The following is an 18,572-nucleotide window of genomic DNA, read 5'->3' as shown; positions in this document are numbered from 1 at the left end:
TAATTGTCCAAGCTTTGTTTTTTGCACATTTCACATCCTTCCAATTCTATTTTTTTAAGGTAATTTCTTCCCAAAATGTGTTTGTATTTGGTGAATTTGTAGCCCTGTGCATGTATATGATACTTTAATCGTGATACTGATTATTATTTCTTTAAGGTTTATCGCTATCAGTATGATTTTGGGGAAACTTGTTTACCCAGACATGTTCATGTTTGCTGCAGCCACGACAACTAAAGCCCCTACGTGTTTAAAATCTAACCGTGATTCAGGTAAGTTCCTCCTCCGGCTCTAAAAGAGCAGCACGGTCTCTTGGTTTGCATCATAAAGATCTGATTTATTGTAGCACAGCTGTGTTTATTGTAGCCAGAATCCACTGTGAACTGTGTCTTTATTTAACCCTTGTGAAATATGGCTTTCTTTCTATAAAAACGTTTAACTTTATTTCATGGGCCCTGAAAGCACCGCCTCTGATTGGTCAAACTCTCCCACTTGGACTCTCCCAAAGAAAAGATTTAAATGAGAAAGCCAACCCCTTAATATTTTTTAAAACAGTTTATATATTTTTTCACTTATCAATATGGTAATATTTTTGGGGGGGTTACACTGGCCCATTTTGATTATTGGGCAGGTTGTAACCACCACCCATCCCCCTCCGTAAATTATGCCTATGAATTTGTATATTCTCTCCTGACTAAACTTTGACATAAACTGTGATTGAATCAACATCCTCTGATCTTAACTATTAGTCAAAATAATTCATAATTTCTGCTTTTTTAAACTAAAAAATGAGGAATAATGTCATTTAAATTAGGTTTATTGACCATGAATTTTTTTTTAAATGTCAAGCGTTACATTTACATTTTTACCTGGAAGGACAACAAGTTCATGGTCGACAGAAAGACAACGTGGTGGTTAATTATAATGATCAGTTTGGGGTTAGAAGCACTCAGAGCTTTTACTTCAGTAAATGTAGTAATACCACATAGTATATATGTACACTTGAAGCAATGATTCTTAAAGTGAGGTCCTCAGAGGCTTCTTTTTTTACAAAAGGCTTCATAGTTCAACAAATATTAAATTTTTTGAATCTCAAATAGTTTATAGATTACATTTACTTATATTTTCTAGGTTTCTTCTATCTCTTATAATCTGCAAAAATGTTTTGATACATGAAGTGTTGTTTTTGACCATTTTCATATTTTTTAATTTTTTTTTCTATTTCTTTAAAAAAAATTTTAGGGTTTGTTGGAAGTTTTTGGTGCTTTTTTGTCTTCCTTTTTTTCGCAATTCTTTTAGTTTTTGCGCTTCATTGAATACATGCATACAAGTCCCAGGACCTCCCTAAATAGACTTTTTTATGTTTTATTTTAACATAAAGGTCTTAAATTTATTTCTTAATGGTCTTAAAAAGTCTTAAATTTAACTTGGTGAAACCTGCAGAAACCCTGCAATGATTTTCTGATTCGATTCCAATTCGATAACATTTTCCATTTGATATCAACCAGGTTAGGGAAATACCAGTTTAGCTCGGATATAAAAGAGATTCTCTGAGAACTTCTGCATTAAATTGTATGCTAGAAGCAGGAAGCAACCCTCGCATATAATAATAGTAATACTATAAAGTACCAGGTTGATGGTTACATTAAGAACTGACCCCCAAACATGTTTGTTTAAAGTACTTTTTAATGAACAGGACTGACACTATATTAACATATTAAAAGATTGATTTCTGAAATTTATGAATCAATGATTTTAATTGGAGAATCGGTTATATTTCAACCCAGCCCTATTTGGGATGTTTGTCGGGTTTTAAATACTGTTTTTATTAAATATGAATATCAGTCATTGAAATATTTCAAAATGTGAAATAAAACAACAGTCTGTTGGCTCCAGGAGAAGAGAATCTGACTGATCTGTAAACTAGGAAAGAAATGAACTGCGTTAGATTTATTTCACAGCTATATTAAGAATAAAATAAACCCCATTTCCAGATTTAACCCTTGTGTTGTCTTCCCCGTCGACCATGATGCAACTTTTATTTTTTCTGGGTCAAAATGTAAAAAATTCCAACGTTTTGGTCGTCTTTTTGGACACTTCTGTCACTATTTTTCTGCGCTTATATGATGTTTTTTATAGCTTTTCCCATGTTTTTGTCACTTTTCCTGATGTCTTTTAAGATTATCCCGACATTTTTGTCACTTTTTCTGATGTTTTTGTCACCCAAATTTCTGATATATAAAAACTTTTTGAAAATGGATCAAATTAGACCCGAGGACAACAGGGTTAACTTCCTGTAGTGATGTTTAGTCAAGAGCAGCACTATCAAAGAAGGACACACACACAGTGGTCTCTGGGCGGCCTCATGCAAAATCCAGATAACAGAAAGCTCTGAGTTTATATAAAAAATGTCCTACATGTTCATCTCAGTCACCTTGGATTATTTCCACAGCTCCAGTGAGTGTGGTTCCTCTCTGACTGCCTACTTTCAGCCTCAAGGTGAAGAGTTTACAGTTGATATTCTGTTGTAAAGATTGAAATCGCCTGCTTTATAAAGGCTACACGCCTCAGTCATTGGAGGTTTTCATCTTCTCTGTTAAATCTGTAGCCTGTTATGGAAGCTGCTGCCTCTGTTTGCAGGTTTTTTGGGGGTTTTGTTGTTCCCAAAGTTGGAACTAAACTGGGAAAGAAGGTTTTTAGGTTTTCTGCACCTACTGCATGGACTAATCTACAGATAAATGAAATAAATTAAGCAGTAAAACAAACACATTAGGCTATTGTTGAATGAGTTTAAAACTTAAGGTGGAATCTCTAAATCCAGTCATTTAAATGTCCTTTTTTGACACTGTTACTGCTGCTCTGTGCCACGTCTCCCTTGTGAAAGAGATCTTTGATAAAGCTGGTAAATAAAGAATAAAGGCTTAATGAAAAAACTGTAAAAATAACGGTGCTTTTTGTACTTTTTAGTTCTAATGAAAATGCAACAACTTATCAAAAGCTTCAGTCTGTGTTGTTGGGAGAAAATATTGCATCATAGTTAAGCGCATCTCTGGCAGTTAATAGGCCTACATTTCAGCATGTTATTTTCCATTTTTAATGTAGCCTACATAAATGCAATAAAAAGGTATATGACACACTCAAGCATTGGTGATTTTAGACCCTTTTTAGTGCTTCAAGTTAGAGTTTGGGAACTTGTCTGTTAGTGACAGAAGACAAACAATTACAGGCTCAAAAGGGCTTGAAACAGGTTAATTATCCTGTGTGGCTGTTGCCGGTGCTATGCACCTGTAACCCAGCAGCAGTAGTAGTAGTAGTATGTTCCCCAGGTACAGCACCTGTAACCCAGTCAAGGAAAGGGTTAACAGAAACGTAGTGTTGGCCAATCAGAGGTTGTTGTACCAGATTCCTGCCTTTGGCGTAGTCTCGGATCTGTCAAAGGGCTGGGCCCGGTTTTTTAAAAGTTATCAAGTGGGATTTTGGATCACGGATTGGATCAAATCTTGGAAATGGGTTTTTCAAAAGCAAAAGAGGGATTCCGAACTAAAATCAGATCACGTAATTCGATCTTACATTTGATCTGGATCAAACCTGCCATTTGGGTTTTTCAAAACTTTGAACTCGGTTTGGGATCTATTTGATCCAAAAGACAGGATTATCCTGATCCCATCAGAAGGGTGGATTCAGTTGTGATTTTTCAAACCATGTGTTTTTTTTAAGCGAATGATCACAAAAAAAAAGTTTACTGATGATATATACATTTCTTCATATTTGAAGCATATGTGAAGCATGTCACATCTAATGAGAAATGGTAAACAAAAAAAACATAACAAAATAAAGAATTTAAAATGTTTCTGTTTATTACAGTTTTTCTGTTTCTTAAAATTAAAACAAACAATGGCCTCGGGTATTTTGCCTACCTGTTCTTTGCTAGTAGGACAGTAGGCTACACTGTTGGTTCCATTTAAGGCTCTGTTAAACAGGATTTGGTAATCCTGAAATTTGGTATTTGGATCACAGTGATCCAATCCAATGTTCCTTTAAAAAACTGGCATAAAAGTAAAATGGATCAGGTGATCCTGGATAGCAAAACATGGGATTTCCAAATTTGTATCAATTTGATCCAGATTACATTTTTTGAAAAACTGGGCCCAGGAGACGGCTGTGAAGTTTAACGTTGGTAGCGTGAGGAATTCACAACAGTAACGATTAACAATGCAGCACATAAAAAATCTATCGGAGTAAAAGTATTAAACTCATCGAAAATATGTACTGAAGTAAAAGTGAAAGTAGGAGAAAAAAAGAATACTCCAGTAGAGTACAGATAGAGCCTTTTAGTACTTGAGTAGAGTAGTGAAGTAGTTCTACTTCGTTACTATACAGCTCTGACTATATCCATGTCACATTCTCATTAGGGGCTGAGCCCCTCTAAAGGTCTGATCCTAGAATCACCCCTGCACTCCATCCTGTATGGGTTTCACACACATACAGTATATGTGAAACCCCACCCTTTAAAGGGTGAAAGTGGAAGTAGAAGGTGTTTACTGCTGAACTTAACCGGCTGTTTCTTTCTATCTGCGTCAGTGTGTTTTAACAGCAACAGGTTGAGGTGTTGATCCGAAGACTTACTGGTAAGTTAACACTTCTTCATATTAACAAACTGTGGGGAGATGTTATGTATTTATTTACAATAATCTACAGTAGAAGTTTGGTGTGTTCTGCAGTAGTGTAGGGGTGAGTTTATATCTACATCTGTTAACTTCATCTTTGATATGTGGTTGATCCTTTCTGTATTTCTTTGCATAATCATAGATACATAAATTTGCACCATTGATTTTTTTTTAATGCTGCATTATATGTTTGCTTTTTGATCGATTTCCACCTCAAACTTGTTTCACAAAGCTTTAGATTGACAAATGTCCATGTTACAAGAACACGTACTGTATTTAACAAGAAGAGGGACTAGACCAACTGGTCAGTACTGTTCTGCAACTTATCAGAAACATCATTTAGTCTGCAGCGTCATCTAGTGGCAGCAGAGGGACATAACTACCTGATGCACGAAAATAAACAAGCAATTACACTAAATATAGATGTCATGTATTACAAATGTAAATGGCTTTAAGAGCATGTTCTAGAGGGGAGTGTGACAATGTGACATCTGAGGAACAAGATGGAAGAAAGGTCCAAGAAACTTTGTCTTGAAAATGTTAAAAAGCCTAAAGAATAGCAGAAAGTTATTTTTTTAGATTTTTTTTTAATTAAAATTCTTAGTACGTTAGCTCTATTTTTTCTGTGACACAGGGCTTCACCTGAGGCAACAGGAAACTGATGTATGAGAACAGCTCAAAGTTTAATCAAAGGCTTTTATTGTCTCTGTCAGGTGATTTCATCTGAATGGACGGTGAAGAAAATCAAATCCCAGGAATGTCCTGCAGACCTCTGACACTGAACTCAACTTTTATCAAACAAGGTGAGATCCTCAGTCCTGTCAGATTATATACTCAATCCTAGCACTGGCACCATCATTTAAAGATTCTGATATTTAGCTTTAATAGTTTTAATTTGAAATATTCTCTGCAGATAAATGGAGTTGTTTTGATTCAATGCAGTTCCTGATAAATTATTGCTATAAGCGCGTACTGTACATGGTTCTAACAGGAAATACGAGAAAACGTGTTTTACATTATAACAGAACAAAGACATCCTTAATAAACGATACCTAGACAACAATTTTATTTTAGTGTCTTTGTGATGTGTGTTAAATGTAACAGTGCAATCTGCTGCCGAGTATTGTCATCATTTCACTCTTCCAACAAAAAGATATATACACAGTAGAGTCCGGATCGGGCCGCATTTTTCTGTCCGAGCCCGGCCCGCGTCCGACAGAGCAGTAACCGAACCCAGGCCGAGCCCGACAGGCATTAACGTATTTCTGTCCGAGCCCGACTCATACTAATGATACATGTACAGTACGTTTGTTTGTGTGGAAAGCCCGCTTTTATTAAGCAACTGTAGGAACAGTTGTAGAACAACAAGTGCACGTTAACACAGGCGCACACCTACATAATAAGCTTTTTTAAATTTAAAATGTTCAATGCCTTATCGCGCTGATGTGACCGAGCCCGACCCGAACCCAAACATAATTTCTAAATTTCTGTCTGAACCTGGCCCGGCCCGTCAGGTCCCGACAGGCTCGGTTCTGGTATCCTTCCTTTAATACACAGATGTATAGATGAGGAGGTAGATGATATTTAGTACAACAGCACTCCCTCCCGTGTAATATTTCTTTAGTATTTATGAATTCCTGCAGATAAATGTTGTTGTTTTGATCGACAGTTGAGCATCAAAACATCTTTTGTGTATACATTGTAACTGATCTTCCCAGATTCACTAAAGTCAAGAAGATGAATAAATCTCGGAGAGGATCAGCGTCTTCAAATGTCAGTTTAATGTCTGAAAAGACTGACTGCTCCAGAGAATATCCTCCAGACTTGAGCTCTGAACCCAGAACTTCACAAACAAGGTGAGATTATCAGTACTGTCATTTAAATATTCTGATATTTAGCTTTCATAGTTTTGGTTTGAAATGTTCTTTGTCTGAAGACCAAAATAGTATTAAATCATGAATTCCTGCAGATAAATGTAGATGTTTAGATCAACAGTTGAGTTTCAAAACATCTTTTGTGTCTACATTGTAACTGATCTTCCCAGAGTCACTGGAGTCAAGAGGAAGCGTAAATCTCAGAGAGGATCAGGGTCTTCAAATGTCAGTTTAATGTCTGCAGAGACTAACCACTCCAGAGAATATCCTCCAGACTTGAATGCTGAACCCAGACCTTTACAAACAAGGTGAGATAATCACTACTGTCAGATTATATACTCAAAATTATACCTTTTCAAATTTCCCAGCACTGACACCAGCATATAAAGATTCTGATGTTTACCTGTAATAGTTTTGGTTTGTAATGTTCTCTGTCTCACAACCACAATAGTATTAGAGAGAATTCCTGAAGATTAATGTAGTTGTTCAACAGTTGAGTTTCAAAACATCTTTTGTGTCTACATTTTAACTGATCTTTACAGATCCACTAAAGTCAAGAAAAAGGGTAAACGTCAGAAAACATCAGCGTCTTCAAATGTCAGTTTAATGTCTGATAACACTGAACGCTCTATAGAATATCCTCCATACTTGAGCTCTGAACTCAGACCTTCACAATCAAGGTAAAATGATCAGTAATATCAGATCTATATGTATACTCAACATCATGTATTATACTGGGGAAGATTTCCCAACACTAACATTTAAAGATTCTGATATTTAGATTTAATAGTTTTGGTTTGGAATGTTCTGTGGTCAACAATTCAATTAAATTTTCAATATTATTTCAATTAAATTTTATTTATAGTGTCAAATCATAACAGGAGTTATCTCGAGACACTTTACAGATATAGTAGGTCTAGACCACATTCTATAATTTACAGTGACCCAACAATTCCAGTAATTCCCCCAAGAGCAAGCATTTAGTGTGACAGTGGCGAGGAAAAACTTGGTAGGCGGTGTCTGCCGGTGTCAGTTGGGGTTGTGATGAACAGTGGCAATAATAGTCACAATAAAGATAATGGAACTATGATTAGAAATAGTAGTTGTTGAAGTAGTTCATGGCGTAGCAAGACATATTATGACGACACCAGGCATGTTGATTACTTACTAATTACTTAAATGTATGTAGTACTTGGCATTCTGACTGGTAGCCCCCATGAATAATTTGTATTATTAGGAATTATATTTGTATGTTATCTGCATGTTACATCACATACATCAGTCTAAATTAAGAGTTTACATAAGTGATGAAAGTTGTGCACTCTGCAAGATCCCATCCAAATCATTTTTAAGTTTAAGAGTGTGCTGATTTTTTTCCACGGTACTGTACTGAAATACAGCCTTGTCATCAGCATATAGGGAGTTATGGACGATACCATTTTATTCGTTTAAGTCCATAGAATTAATTATAATATATCATATTAGCTAATGACTCACTAAAATGAATCATATTCACAAGATTTACACAATGGTGGTTATGTGCTCAATAGATAAAATAAAAAGCAATACAATTATGTGTATTGTTTGCCAAACAGTAGGCAAAACTTGGGAAAGTGTCTAAATTCCATTAACTCCAATAAACTCAGCATTTAAAACAATTATAGACAAATGGTGTCTGTTAGTCATAAATTGTAAAACCATTTACTCGTACACAATTGGAAGTAAAGATGAATTTCACTGTTCTTAATTTCATTGTGCAATAGGGGGAATTGGACAGCACTAACTAATGCATGCTTTGATAGAACATGTTTTTTGGTTACTATCTATCTTTTTTTAGTGGCCAGACCACATCAGGCATTCGGCGGAAGCGGAACACCCTGAAGGTAAGCAGATATTTAAAGATATATTTTGCTGATTTATATCCAGCTCTGTGTCATCTTTGTGTGGGCAGTTTGTTTGCCTGAACGGTGTTTGGCTCCCCTCCGTGATGCAGTTCATCGAGCCCAGCAGCAGAGCTCTGCCGAGATCCGCCGGTTTACACGAAACACATCCGCTGCTGTGGTTCTCCATGCACTGGTGCCATAACACGTTCATTTAAATGCACTGCCCACACAAAGATGACACAGAGCTGCATTAAAATTGGCAAAGCATCCCTTAAATAATCAACTAAAAATAGCAGATTTGCTAAAGCGTGTGATTTATGGTACAGTAGACAGTAGCTAACATGTAATTTCATGGTCTTCGTCAGGTGTTTGAATCTAAAGTCATGGCTTTCGTAAAGCAAGCTCTGGTGTCACATAAGAAGGTCCTTTCTGAAAACCACAAAGAATTGTTTGAGGAAGACAAGCAGGAGGACATGCTTGATGATCAGCCGGTCGAGATTGATGATGAAACAAGTGAAGCAGCTCTGAAGATTGCTCTCCATATCTTGAGGGCCATGAAGGCGGATGAACATGCTCACACACTTGAGCAAAGTAAGAGACTGCATGTTACTTTACTAGTGTGTGTTAGGAGATTGTAGCTGCTCACTGTTTAATAAATGTTATTAATCTACATAAAGCTTTTTCTTTACCAATTTGTCTGTTAAATTTGGCTTAGTTTATTTATTAGATGAATTGCAATGACATTTGATGTTATGCTAGTTAAAATTAATATGTTTGCATCCTAACATTAGCATTATGCTAAAAGTACAATTGAGCCAACATTCTGCTGAAACTGAAATGTAACAAGGTGTGTCGCGATTCTCCAAATCCACGATTTGATTTGACTTTTGTTTTTAAGGCCATGATTTGATAAAATTATTGATTTAAACATATTTTAGGGAGGAATGGCAGAAGTGTGCCTTGCAACAACAGCTTTGAGTTTTTTGAATTGAATGCACTTCCCGTCAGAGCCCCCATGCTTTATGTACAAAAGGCCGTCTATCAGCAGTGATTGTTAGAGTGCATATTGGAGAACAGTGTGGCCACGTGCTTCACACCGCGAACAGGCACGCGCGCCACTCAGAGAAAAAGGGGAGAAAGAAAAAATCCTCTCCTCTGTCTGGATGATTAGCCAGTTGAGATCTTGTGTGAGCGTCCTTGAGAACTGTAAGTCGTATAATTTATGTTGTCAGTTTATTTAAGCAAATTATTGTATTAGTCTTTAGTTCTTGCAACTTTAAGTTGTCATGCTGGTAGATCCCCAGCTACCAAGGGCACACTGGCCTATTGGATGAGTGGTCAAGTTGCACACCAGTGGAGATGGTCATGTGAGGTCTGCTGACTTGAAGATAAAGGATAAGATCTACACCAGGCCTGTGGCCCGACTGGTTGTCCTCCCAGCTATAGCAGATGAGGACACTTTACCTTAGTTTTTTGTTTCCATAACTCACTCATGGGGAAGGCAAAATGATGCCACACAGTGATTTCAGGAGAGCAGGAGGATTTTCCAGTTTTATTGTTTCTCCGTCATCTCCCGCTCCAGCAGTGGCCATGATGACTGAAAACAGCAGCTGCAGGCAACCGCTATGTTACCCTGTGTCTTTAGCTGCATGCTACCAGCCGCTAAGCTACGCTGTGTCTATTTTGTTTTTCTTCTGACATGTACAAGTAGGTGGGTGAAGGGAGAAACAAATAATGTTGGAATCGCTGATCCTGCTTCTGATTTTGATACTCAAAATTGAAAGCTCATTTCAATCAATTTTCAATTTAAAATTGGTTAACACCCCTAGTAACGAGCATTACAACCTCCTCAGAACTGGTGTAAAGGGTAACAAGAGGGAAAAGCACATGCATTGTTGTTATTATTGTTATTGATGTTACACATTTCTGTGTTGTTAGGTCATTATGGAGAACTCGTCATGTGCCAACAGAAAATAAAACCTTACCTGAAGGAGAAAAGTAATTGCATATTGGAAGAGACACAGCAGTGGCCTGTGCCTCTTAGAAAGATTTATACAAAGCTATATCTGATAGATGGGGACTTTGGAGAAGTCAACATTGAACATGAAGTGAGACAAATTGAGACAGCCTTTAACAGACGTCAGAATTTTTCTGAAACTCTGATCAAGTGTGAAGACATCTTCAAGGCCAAACCCAACCAATCAGCCAAACCAATCCGAACGGTGCTCACGAAGGGGATAGCAGGCATCGGCAAAACTGTGATGGCACAGAAGTTCATGCTGGACTGGTCGGAGGATAAGGCCAATCAAGACATCCAGCTCCTGTTTTCACTTCCTTTAAGGGAACTAAATTTTCTCAAAAATGAAACAAGAAGTTTGATGGAGCTCCTGTATGACTTCTCTCCAGGCCTGAAGGAATCTGGAATCAAAGACCTACATGTGTACAAAGTTATGTTCCTACTGGATGGTCTCGATGAGTGCAGACTCCCTCTGGATTTCAACGGAAATGAGAGATGTTGTAAAGCTACACAGTCTGCCTCCGTGGATATGCTGCTGACAAACCTCATTGCAGGTCACCTGCTACCAAAAGCTAAACTTTGGATAACTACTCGTCCTGCTGCCGCAAACCGCCTCCCTTCCCATTATGTCGACCGGGTGACTGAGATACGAGGCTTCAACAACCTACAGAAGGAGCAGTACTTCAACAAGAAAATCGATGATGAAAACTTAGCCAGGAGAGTTATCGCAAACATAAAGTCGACTAGAAGTCTCTACATCATGTGCCACGTGCCGGTGTTTTGCTGGATTTCCTCTATCGTCCTTGGAAAAATGTGTGCCAAAGCAGGCGGAGGGAAAATGCCAAAGACTTTGACTCAGATGTACATCCACTTTCTGGCACATCAGACTGTACAGATTCATGTCAAGTACGGCAAAGAGCAACAACTGGACTCCCAAGGTAATAACAAGGTGATTATGGCACTTGGGAAGTTGGCCTTCCAGCAGCTGGAGAAAGGCAACCTGATCTTCTATGAGGGTGATCTAAGAGACTGTGGTATTGATGTCAAAGACGCGTCTGTCTACTCAGGAGTGTGCACTCAAGTCTTTAGGGAAGAGTCCTGGATGCAGCATAAAGTCTTCTGCTTTGTGCATCTGTCTGTCCAAGAGTTTCTTGCAGCTTTGTATGTCCATGTGATGTACAAGGCCTATGGAGTAAACCTGATGACCGAAGAACCTGAACAGGTAGACCACGCCAAGTCTGTATCCGAACTGCACAAAGCTGCAGTGGACAGAGCCTTAAAAAGTGACAACGGCCACCTGGATCTCTTCCTGCGTTTCCTTCTCGGACTTTCTCTGGAATCCAGTCAGGGTCTGCTCAGAGGCCTGAACATTAAGGTAGAAACCTGTGACTCCCAAAGTCATGAGGAAACCATCAAGTACATCAAGGAGAAAATAAATCAGACTCATCAGTCCGAGAGGTACATCAATCTCTTCCACTGTCTGAATGAGTTAAATGAACACGCTCTGGTGGAGGAGATCCAGAGCCACTTGGACTCAGACCAAGACTTGGCAATGAACGAGTGCTCTGCAGCTCGGTGGGCGGCTCTAGTCTTTGCGTTGCTGACCTCACCAGAGAAACCAGAGGAGATCCACCTCAAGAAATACTCCAGAACAGAAGACGGCCTTTTCAGGCTCCTACCAGCCATCAAAGCATCCAGATCAGCAAAGCAAGTATCCTTCATCCTTATCACTGGATGTCTTGATCCTGTGTCTTAAACCGTAGATTTTTTTTTCTAACAAGTTGACTGTGTCTTTCTGTTTATCAGGTTGAATGATTGTAATCTAACTGCAGACTGCTGTCAGAAGCTGTCAGAAGCTTTCAGCTCAAGCTCTAATGAGCTGATTCACTTAAACATAAGTGACAACAACTTACAAGACTCAGGAATCGAGTCTCTCTGCGCTGGGCTCCAAAGCCCACACTGCAGACTGAAGACGCTGAGGTGAGTCAGTGCTGAAGCTGACAGTAATGTGGCTGAACAAAGATAGGGACAGTACCCACAACTTCCATGACTCAGACTGACTACAATATGACCACATTTCAGACTATGCAGACCAAGAAATTCAAAGTCATGGTGCAAGCATTTGTGGGTTTGGCCAACTCAATTTAATGGCGTGTCTACACAGGAGGCATTTCAGCTTTGTTTTTCATCCGTCTCCAGTGTGTCTGATGGAGAAAAAATCAAGCTCATTCTTCCTTTTTACACCTGTTTGTGTGGTGACCTACATTCAATTATGTGTGTCACCTTTGCCGCAACGCAACATCATCTGGGAAGGTGCGGTGTTGGCCAAATGATTACATGATGATTACATTGAAGCATGAATGCTGTATTTCTACTGTTTATCGCCCCATCAAAAGATAAAATAGTTGGCCCTTTATCACTTTCCAGAGTTGCAAAATCCTGTGTGAGAGTATTATAAACCTCTGTGCAGTGTTTTGGCATTGGTTAAAATCACAGCTCTGTTACTCAAACTGAACCTTGTGGATCAAATATCAGGTCTGATACAGGATTGAATTCATTTAGATTCCATTCCAGCTAGCAGCCTTCTTCAGATTCAGTTTTTTTATTTTTATTTCACTTTCATTTTGCATTGATGTCTGTATGTGCATAAGGTTTTGGTATGACTCACAACATTTTACTTACTTTTATAATCAATATTTGAGATGAGGGGATTTAGCTATGTGGTACCATTTGTGGTGTTGTATTGTAGTTTGGGAGATTGTTATATTTGATGTCTTCATATTGCAAAGGGATATGTTGTGTTGTCCCTTCAGGCTGAACCGATGCGGCCTGACTCAGGGATGCTGTGAAAAGCTGGCTTCAGTCCTGAGCTGTCCATCATCACATCTCCGAGAGCTGGACCTGAGTGACAACGACATTGAAGATTCAGGGGTGCAGCAGCTCTCCACTGGACTGGGAAATGTGGTCTGTAAACTGGAAACCCTCAGGTATCACTGAAAGAAAACTATATACAAAAACTATAATGCATGTTTAATAGCTATGAACGGTATCAAACGCCGGTTAAGAATGAATTCTATCACACTGTCACAGGTTGTCGTTCTGTAACATCACAGAGAAAGGTTGTGGTTTCTTGGCCTCGGCAGTGAAGTCCAACCCCTCCCACCTGAGTGAGCTGGACCTGAGCTACAATCACTTAGGAGAGTCGGGAGTGAAGCTCATCTCTGAAGCTTTGGAGGAAGGACGGAGCGAATTAACTAAACTCAGGTAAAGAAAGAACACTCTCTAATGTTTTTGTATTGTTTTGTGTAATCTATGCTAACAACATGTCTTTCTATCTGTTCCACAGAGTCGACCACAACGCAGAACACTGGTTCAAACCAGGGCTGAGACGATGTAAGTCTTGAATTTTGAAAAAAAAATCCTTTCGATATTGAGTACAGACCTTTGTGTTGATGTTTTGGAAATACGAATGCCACAGTGAGGAAATGTTCCCACCGTGAAAACACATTTTATAAAGGAAGAAATTCATCAATGAAGCTCAATATTTGCAGAGCGCCTTCTTTGACAGCTGGCCTCTCCAGTTTAGTTTATAAGTTGCCTCATTAACGTTATCAGGTTCTCTATTAATATTGTGTTTAAATCGGAAATTTTGCCAAATAGGTGCTTTTGCTTTTCAAATGTAAATCATTGGAGACATTTTTTGAGCGTCACATAATTATTTAGAATTTGAGCCATTTGTAAAGTCTAGAAGAGCCGCGGGATTAAATCATTTAATCCCCATTGAAGTTAGCGGCTCGGCCGACTGAGGTCTCTAGTATGCCCGCTCTATGGGCCAAGGAAGTTAAACATTTTTGGCTTTATGCGCCACTGAACAACTATCATATACATGAATGGGGCTCCACCTTGAACGCTGTATCCAGGTTTTATTATACATCCATGCTCCTACATGTAAGGTAAAGCATGTAACTTCAGTTTCCTCTTTCAAATGATATTTCAGACATTTCTTCGTCCATTATTGCCATTATACCATGGCCACTTTTCTAAGTATATTTATAATTTGTGGTATAAATTGCCATTATAGATGCCTAACTTTTGACTACTTCTTGCCACCAGATGCCTGTGAACTGACACTGGATCCTAACTCCGCTCACAAAGTCCTCGCCTTCTCTGAAGACGGACGAAAGGTTAGCCAGGTCCGAGAGGAGCAGCCATATCCAGATCACCCTGACAGGTTTGACTACTGGCCAGAAGTCCTATTCCTGGAGGGCCTAAAGGGCTGCCGATACTGGGAGGTGGAGTGGGAGGGGAAATGGTTCGGGATCGGAGTGACCTACAGGGGCATCAGTCGCAAAGGGTCGGGCAACGACTGCGTGATGGGTTACAATGGGATATCTTGGAGTCTGCACTGTTCCGGAAAAGGCTACCGGGCGTATCATAACTTCGAGAGCACTGTCGTTCCAGTCCCTCTGAATGATAACTCCGGTGGACTGGCCGTGTATCTGGACTGGGAGGCTGGCATCCTGTCCTTCTACAGAGTTTCTTCAAGAGGGTCGCTGACACACCTGCACACCTTCAACACCAAATTCACTGAGCCGCTCTACCCAATTTTCAGGGTGTGGGGTGAAGGCTCCTCAGTGAGGCTGAGTCGGGTGGAATAAGTTGACAAAGAAAAGAGTCAATGAGGGATTTTTGCAATGAATCAATGTTTGATTAGCAGACCCAAATGGATCTGCAGATTTTTTCTTTCGTTTTTTTGCGGTGATCCAGAAAAATGAAGATCTGCGGGACAATTTTTGCTGCTTGGAGTGGATATGTGTTTACAATTTGAGTTTTAAATTAGTTTAAAATCTGCAGTATTTTGCATCCGCAGACTTTGTGTGGCGCCGTTGAATAATCTTCATTTACATCAACATTGCGAACTTGTAAAAACAGTCTCCCTCTTTCATTTCTTTAACCACCTTTGCATATCCAAAAACCTTAATATCCAAGTCTTTTATAATATTTAACTGTTTCTCCTTCTTAGTTTTTGGCCATGCATCTCTACAGCAGCCCTACAAACTGGTTGGTTTGTGTATAACAACCATAGCAACGCACAGAGCTGACCATAAGCCATGAACAGGCAAGAGGCCGTAAACTGTCACAAACTGCAGTCCATCTGTCCTACCCGGCAGTAGTGACAGGCTGACACTGGTGTGGAGGACAGTGTGACAGGAAGAGGAGCTTAGCTGCTTTCAAGAATAACTAAGTGCGCAGTGAGTGTGAGGTCGTGAGAGAGATATGGTGGATGAGGTCAGAGCAGTATAGGTATACTTACAGTATAGGTTGGTTTGTTTTTGTAAATATGCCGGGATACTATTAATCATGTATAGGTGAATTAACTGGTTTCTCTGTGTTGCGTGTAAACATTATGCTGGGATACATTTTATAACCAGAAAACTAACCCACCCAATCAACCTGTGGAAACCCACCCGTTGATTTAAGAAATGTATGCCTCCCTAAATTGGACTTTCCTGCAGTAGCATGAAGTCGTACTGCGACTTGCTCGAAGCCTTTATTCAGATTCAGGTTGCTCAGGGGCGTACCTTTGGGTTCAACATTGGGGGGTTGAGATCTCCATCTAGCTACGGAGGTCCCGGGACATGTCTGCATGAATTGAGAAAAGCGAGAAAAAAAAAACTCTAAACAATTGTCGTTGTTTAAGCTTAACTTTTGAATAATCGTTTGTAAAATAGTATATAACAAATCATCTGCAAAAAAAAAACTTTGCTTGTCTTTTTCATCTTCCAAAACAATCATATACTTCATAATATACATGAATTAACATTTAAACATTTAATAGAAAAAAACAAAAAATATAAAAAAACAAAAAATGCAAATCTTTTTATAGTTAAAGAAGACGGTAAAGGCAACAAAGAAAAGGACGTCATAAAGTAACTCACATTTACACATTTTCAGATTTATGTATACTATTTTATTTCATTATTACTTTTTCATTTGAAATCAAATAAGTTTCCATTGTCTCTTTGAAGTGCTATTTAAATGTGATAGCTTTCCAAATTGTTACATACAATAATATAAAAGGTAGCTTTTTTATAATGTTTTACTTTTTTATATTTTATACATTTTTATACTTTTAATATTTTAGTTGTTTTGTCTGTATTTTTCTATTTTTATGAAACTACTAGACCATCCTCAAAATAAGTAAATTTTAGCACACTTTAAGCAATTTTAACTAAATAAAATGTAACTTCCCAAAATATTGTGGCTAGTGGAAATGCTGGGTGGCCAGTAACTTTGGAAAACCACAGTGGGGTGCTGAGCAAAGAAGTTGATGTCAATCAAAATATGCAAATTCCCCGTTGATCTGCTGCAGTTATCATTGCAGGAATCCTGTGTATTTATCGACCTGTAATTTATATAATTACTAACTCGGATTAGTTTTATAGACATCACTTTATACCTGCATCGGTCTATTCACTGTTTTTTGTGTCCGTGCATGAACACTAACATGTTGTTATGGATTCATTAAAAGTAACCTAAAAGTATAATTGTCCAAGCTTTGTTTTTTGCACATTTCACATCCTTCCAATTCTATTTTTTTAAGGTAATTTCTTCCCAAAACGTGTTTGTATTTGGTGAATTTGTAGCCCTGTGCATGTATATGATACTTTAATCGTGATACTGATTATTATTTCTTTAAGGTTTATCGCTATCAGTATGATTTTGGGGAAACTGGTTTACCCAGACATGTTCATGTTTGCTGCAGCCACGACAACTAAAGCCCCTACGTGTTTAAAATCTAACCGTGATTCAGGTAAGTTCCTCCTCCGGCTCTAAAACAGCAGCACGGTCTCTTGGTTTGCATCATAAAGATCTGATTTATTGTAGCACAGCGGTGTTTATTGTAGCCAGAATCCACTGTGAACTGTGTCTTTATTTAACCCTTGTGAAATATGGCTTTCTTTCTATAAAAACGTTTAACTTTATTTCATGGGCCCTGAAAGCACCGCCTCTGATTGGTCAAACTCTCCCACTTGGACTCTCCCAAAGAAAAAATTTAAATGAGAAAGCCAACCCCTTATCATGTTTTAAAACAGTTTATATATTTTTTCACTTATCAATATGGTAATATTTTTGGGGGGGTTGCACTGGCCCATTTTGATTATTGGGCAGGTTGTAACCACCACCCATCCCCCTCCGTAAATTATGCCTATGAATTTCTATATTCTCTCCTGACTAAACTTTGACATAAACTGTGATTGAATCAACATCCTCTGATCTTAACTATTAGTCAAAATAATTCATAATTTCTGCTTTTTTAAACTAAAAAATGAGGAATAATGTCATTTAAATTAGGTTTATTGACCATGAATTAAAAAAAAAAACGTCAAGCGTTACATTTAAATTGTTACCTGGAAGGACAACAAGTTCATGGTCGACAGAAAGACAACACCAGGGTGAATAATAATGATCAGTTTGGGGTTAGAAGCACTCAGAGCTTTTACTTCAGTAAATGTAGTAATACCACGTAGTATAAACATACACTTGAAGCAATGATTCTTAAAGTGAGGTCCTCAGAGGCTTCTTTTTTTACAAAAGGCTTCATAGTTCAACAAATATTAAATTTTTTGAATCTCAAATAGTTTATAGATTACATTTACTTATATTTTCTAGGTTTCTTCTATCTCTTATAATATGCAAAAATGTTTTGATACATGAAGTGTTGTTTTTGACGATTTTCATATTTTTTAATTTGTTTTCTATTTTTTCAAAAAAAAATGTAGGGTTTGTTGGAAGTTTTTGGTGCATTTTTGTCTTCCTTTTTTTTCGCAATTCTTTTAGTTTTTGCGCTTCATTGAATACATGCATACAAGTCCCAGGACCTCCCTAAATTGACTTTTTTTATGTTTTATTTTAACATAAAGGTCTTAAATTTATTTCTTAATGGTCTTAAAAAGTCTTAAATTTAACTTGGTGAAACCTGCAGAAACCCTGCAATGATTTTCTGATTCGATTCCAATTCGATAACATTTTCCATTTGATATCAACCAGGTTAGGAAAATACCAGTTTAGCTCGGATATGAAAGAGATTCTCTGAGAACTTCTGCATTAAATTGTATGCTAGAAGCAGGAA

General features: G+C 38.2%; 1 protein-coding gene across 1 annotated transcript; it reads left to right on the top strand.

The window, feature by feature from the left end:
• The first annotated feature begins 8,379 nt into the window (after positions 1-8,379).
• Positions 8,380-15,103, top strand: LOC114556790 (NACHT, LRR and PYD domains-containing protein 3-like). The gene is made up of 8 exons (XM_028579834.1): positions 8,380-8,421; positions 8,787-9,012; positions 10,495-12,145; positions 12,245-12,418; positions 13,252-13,425; positions 13,529-13,702; positions 13,785-13,831; positions 14,552-15,103. The coding sequence occupies exons 2-8, from the start codon at positions 8,805-8,807 to the stop codon at positions 15,094-15,096; spliced, it is 2,973 nt and encodes a 990-aa protein (XP_028435635.1). The 5' UTR covers positions 8,380-8,421; positions 8,787-8,804; the 3' UTR covers positions 15,097-15,103.
• Positions 15,104-18,572: the final 3,469 nt, after the last annotated feature.

This window comes from Perca flavescens, chromosome 6 (assembly GCF_004354835.1).
Source record: "Perca flavescens isolate YP-PL-M2 chromosome 6, PFLA_1.0, whole genome shotgun sequence".
NCBI lineage: Eukaryota > Metazoa > Chordata > Actinopteri > Perciformes > Percidae > Perca > Perca flavescens.
The sequence above is the reverse complement of the archived record's forward strand: the minus strand, read 5'-3'. Positions and strand labels throughout refer to the sequence as shown.

Bases quoted from the DNA above. Each gene is read 5' to 3' on its own strand.
- LOC114556790 (XM_028579834.1), top strand. From the start codon at position 8,805: ATGGCTTTCGTAAAGCAAGCTCTGGTGTCACATAAGAAGGTCCTTTCT. The intron at 12,419-13,251 runs GTGAGTCAGTGC...TTGTCCCTTCAG, and splicing joins TGCAGACTGAAGACGCTGAG to GCTGAACCGATGCGGCCTGA. The intron at 13,426-13,528 runs GTATCACTGAAA...ACACTGTCACAG, and splicing joins TGTAAACTGGAAACCCTCAG to GTTGTCGTTCTGTAACATCA.